At 40.6% G+C, this 1,792-nt stretch overlaps 1 protein-coding gene across 1 annotated transcript in view; it reads left to right on the top strand.

The window, feature by feature from the left end:
• Window positions 1–339: 339 nt before the first annotated feature.
• Window positions 340–1,792, top strand: part of mast2 (microtubule associated serine/threonine kinase 2) — a gene marked incomplete at both ends in the record, with an annotated part of 11,844 nt that continues 10,391 nt past the window's right edge. Inside the window, 1 exon segment of the mRNA XM_014030571.1 lies at window positions 340–441. Coding sequence (XP_013886025.1) covers window positions 340–441 — 102 coding nt within the window.

Genomic DNA, 1,792 nt, shown 5'->3' with positions numbered 1-1,792 from the left:
TTTAATAAACTGATGTCATGTTTTAATAAACTGATGATGTCATGATTTAATAAACTGATGATGTCATGTTTTAATAAACTGATGTCATGTTTTATTAAACTGATGACGTCATGATTTAATAAACTGATGTCATGTTTTAATAAACTGATGATGTCATGATTTAATAAACTGATGATGTCATGTTTTAATAAACTGATGACATAAAGAGTAAACAGCTAAAAATTGAATAAAATAAATAAATAAATAAAGAGTAGCTCTATCATCTTCAGCTCAGTCATAGTTGGGTTTTATTAAAACTCCTGGAAGCTTTTAAAATGGTTCAAATCCTCTTTATTTCAGGCCCATGAGCGCTCAGAGAGCGTGGAGGTGACCTTCGTCACGCAGCTGGTGAAGAAGCTGATGATCATCATCGCCAGGCCCGCTCGGCTCCTCGAGTGTCTGGTGAGAAACTTCTCTCTTTCTTTCTTTCTTTCTTTCTTCAGTCATAAACATTCATTTCTCCACAGGACTTACCAGAAACTCACTGCACAAATTTTAAATTTTTTATCAAGTGTTCTCTAAGTCAGAAAACATCATTTTACACACACACACACACACACACACACAGAGGAGTGTGCTCGGCATGTGGGCTAACAGTAGCTCATTCTCTATGAATTTATGGTATTTTGAGTTCTCAAACTACTCTGGTTTCTTTTTTAAAAGTTGAGGGTTTTTACTGCCCCTTTTCCATGGTGTGGTGTCGGAACGGTCGGTGTAGGTACGGGTCGGTCTTCCACTGATGTTCCAGTCCGGTTCCAGTGGGTGTGTTTTGGGTGGTTGGTGGAGGTGGTTTTTGTGGTGATAGTCTGAAAACACTTATCCACTTGGTGGCAGTGTTTGCACCTTTACCTGTACCTTTACATGAAGAAGAGTACTAAGTGATTGTATGTTAGCAGGTGTGACACAAAAAATAAAAANTTTACAGCAGGTGGACCAGAACCAGGTTTATAGCAGGTGGACCGGACCCTGGTCTGCAGCAGGTGGACTAGAACCAGGTTTATAGCAGGTGGACCGGACCCTGGTCTGCAGCATGTGGACCAGAACCAGGTTTATAGCAGGTGGATTGGACCCTGGTCTGGAGCAGTTGGACCAGAACAGGGTCTACAGAATGTGGACTGGACCCAGCCTCCCTCCTTGCAGCGCTGGAAGGAAATCTTGATCTTTTCTTTTTGGAAACATGTTTGGTGTCTCAATACAGAGGCTGGAGGAGGAGGAGGAGGAGGAGGTGAGGGAAGAGGAGGAGGAGGAGGTGAGGGAGGTGCTGAGCCATAGCTGGGAGGAGGAGAACCTTCCTGCTCAGTTAATTTGAGTTTTTCTCCTGATCAGTCTGACTCAGGAGTCCACTGTCCCACACAGGGTTCTGCCTGTGGACCAGGTTTGGTTCTGGTCTCAGCAGGTCTTCTGGTACCTGAGGAGCTCTGAGATTTTAGATCAGCCTGAGTGTCTGAGAATCCTTTCTTTATTTCTGATTTCTAGAATCATCTGAAGGTTTTTGTTCTTCTGTCTGTTCAGATTTGATATTTTTACACTTTTATTAAACTGATGATGTCATGATTTAATAAACTGACGTCATGTTTATTAAACTGATGATGTCATGGTTTAATAAACTGATGTCATGTTTATTAAACTGATGATGTCATGGTTTAATAAACTGATGTCATGTTTTATTAAACTGATGATGTCATGGTTTAATAAACTGATGTCATGTTTTATTAAACTGATGATGTCATGTTTTAATAAACTGATGATGTCA

This window comes from Austrofundulus limnaeus, unplaced genomic scaffold (genome assembly GCF_001266775.1).
Source record: "Austrofundulus limnaeus strain Quisiro unplaced genomic scaffold, Austrofundulus_limnaeus-1.0 Scaffold1081, whole genome shotgun sequence".
Classification (NCBI taxonomy): Eukaryota; Metazoa; Chordata; class Actinopteri; order Cyprinodontiformes; family Rivulidae; genus Austrofundulus; species Austrofundulus limnaeus.
The sequence above is the reverse complement of the archived record's forward strand: the minus strand, read 5'-3'. Positions and strand labels throughout refer to the sequence as shown.